Raw genomic sequence first — 2,369 nt, 5'->3', positions numbered from 1 at the left:
TATTTTGACGTGAATGAAGGTGGTGGCTCATCTATTTTTCATCCATTGCTCTATTAGTTCGAGCCGAGCTGCTAGTCTCCAGCTGGTAGCGACTCTCGAAGCTGTGGTTCCCATTTGTATTTGGGTAACCATGTGTATCAGAATTTGGGAATCCCCTTCTATTATAATAGGATGAAAATTATGTTGATGCGCTAGATTCATACCTTGCCACAATCCTTCCAGTTCTGCAGAATTATTCGTGTCCCATCCAATTGAACCAAAGTATACTAGCAGAGGTCAGCCTTCTTGATCTCTGAATATTCCACCATGTCCTGCTTTGCCTGGGTTGCCTTTTGAGGCCCCATCAAAATTTAGTTTGATCACATTTGTTGGAGGGGGGTTCCAATGTGATGGTTGCTTGTTGATAATGCTTGCTTTGTTGGGATCAATTTGAACCTGTGGGATCTTTAATTGCCAATTGTCCCATATACTTTGTTCCTCTGCTTGAGTGGGAAAGTCCTCAACATTCCACTGTTGGAGAGCGAGGGTTTCTTGAATGTTCTAACATAAATTGGTCCAGATGATCTCCAATGTAGTGCTTTGATTTTTGAAAATTCTTTTGTTTCTTTCCTTCCAAATTGTCCAGAAAAGGAAGCCCGGGAGAGTTGTCCATAGCGCATTTAAGAGTTTGCTTTTATATGGAGTAGGGGTCCAATTGCGAATGGTACCTTTGATATCCCCCAAGATTCTGCAAGGTCGCTGACATCTGAATGTGAGTTTTTCCCATAATTGATTGGCCATGTGGTAGGAATCCATGAGATGTTGAATAGTTTCTCCTTGTTTTTGACAATTAGGACAATATGAGGGTCCTTGGAATCCTCTCTTAATTAAATTATCCCAAGTGAGAATTCTCTGATGATAGAGCAACCAAGTGAAGGTAGAGATTTTGGGCCATATTCCTGTAGTCCAGAGACGAGTCCAAGCGGGATCTACTGGTTCCTGTGTTTGGAGCATCAGCTTATATGCTTCTTTTGTTGTGTAAGTTCCCCTTGGAGTGTAACCCCATCTCAGAACATCTTTTCCAGTTGTGCATCTGATTTTCCTGCTGGTGAGTTCCTTGTGTAAATCTGAGTAATAGTCTTCAGTTTCATGATGTATTATCTGTTCAGTTGGTTTCCATTGCCTAAAGCCTTGATTGTTACTTTGAGTCCAGTACTGTGATACATGGTCAGTTTGGTTGAGGTTATTTCCATCATGATTTGGAGGGGGAAGGATTTCTGCAATTTTTGGCCTCTGTTGCCACGAATCCACCCAAAAACGCGCAGTTCAACCATCGCGTATCTCCCAGAAGCTGTGCTTTTGTATTAGCTCTTTATGTTGTTTTGCTGCATTCCAGATTAGAGATCCTGTGTCTGTAGTGGTGATTCTAATCAGCTCTTCCTGCGGATGATTATTCGCATATTTTGCAGTCCATAGTTGGGCCCATGGCTTCTGTGGGCTTGAAACCCATTGCCACCATATTCGTGCTCCCATCAATGTATTACTGTGTTGCGGGTCTCGCAATCCTAGACCCCCCTGCTTTTTTGGTGTGCAAACGGTGGCCCATTTTACTAGCGCCCATTTACGGTTTTCCCCTGTGGAGCCCCATAAAAAGTTGCGTTGCAAATATTTGATCTTTTTGAGTGCCCATTTCGGTGCTGCAAGAACTGAGAAGAGATAGAGAGGCATGGATTGTAAAACCGCCTTTATCAGAATAAGCCTGCTTGCCATGTTGAGAGTTCTGTAGGTCCAAGACGATAAGCGGCTTTCGATTTTCTCAATGAGTTGGTTCCAGGAGGCATGCTTTAAGGCTGAATCTATCAGTGGAGCGCCCAAGTATTTAGATGGAAGTTTAGCTTGTGAGAATCCTATGATTCTGGCAATTATTCTTTGGGTGGCAGGAGGAGTGTGGAAAAAGAAGATTTGAGATTTAGCAGTATTAATGGTGGTTCCTGAGGCCATGGAAAAGGTGTCTAGCAGAGCTTTGAAAGCATGGGCTTCACTAACAGAAGGATGACCGAACAACATATTATCATCAACAAATTGTTGATGAGTTATAGCAGAGGTTCCATGGGCAGAAATGCCTCTGAGGTCATGAGATTGAACAACATTCTTTATAAGGCAACCCAAACCTTCTGCCATAAGAATAAAGAGGAAGGGGGATAAAGGGTCACCTTGACGAATTCCTCTGGATGGGAAGTAGGGTTTGGAGGGGATTCCATTAACTAGGATAGAGAAGAAGGGGGATGATATGAGATTCATAATCCATCTGACCCAGGTCGGGCTAAAGCCGAAGGCAGTAAGCAATTGTTTTATATAAGTCCAACTTAGTTTGTCGAAAGCTTTAGAAA

At 42.8% G+C, this 2,369-nt stretch overlaps 1 protein-coding gene across 1 annotated transcript; it reads right to left on the bottom strand.

The window, feature by feature from the left end:
* Positions 1-1,305: 1,305 nt before the first annotated feature.
* LOC149261879 (uncharacterized) lies at positions 1,306-2,160 on the bottom strand. Its single transcript, XM_089371652.1, has one exon. The coding sequence runs from the start codon at positions 2,158-2,160 to the stop codon at positions 1,306-1,308; it is 855 nt and encodes a 284-aa protein (XP_089227778.1).
* Between the last annotated feature and the right edge of the window lie 209 nt (positions 2,161-2,369).

Source organism: Pinus tabuliformis, chromosome 6 (genome assembly GCF_031772625.1).
Source record: "Pinus tabuliformis cultivar Carrire ecotype Pingquan chromosome 6, CPIR1, whole genome shotgun sequence".
NCBI lineage: Eukaryota > Viridiplantae > Streptophyta > Pinopsida > Pinales > Pinaceae > Pinus > Pinus tabuliformis.
The sequence above is the reverse complement of the archived record's forward strand: the minus strand, read 5'-3'. Positions and strand labels throughout refer to the sequence as shown.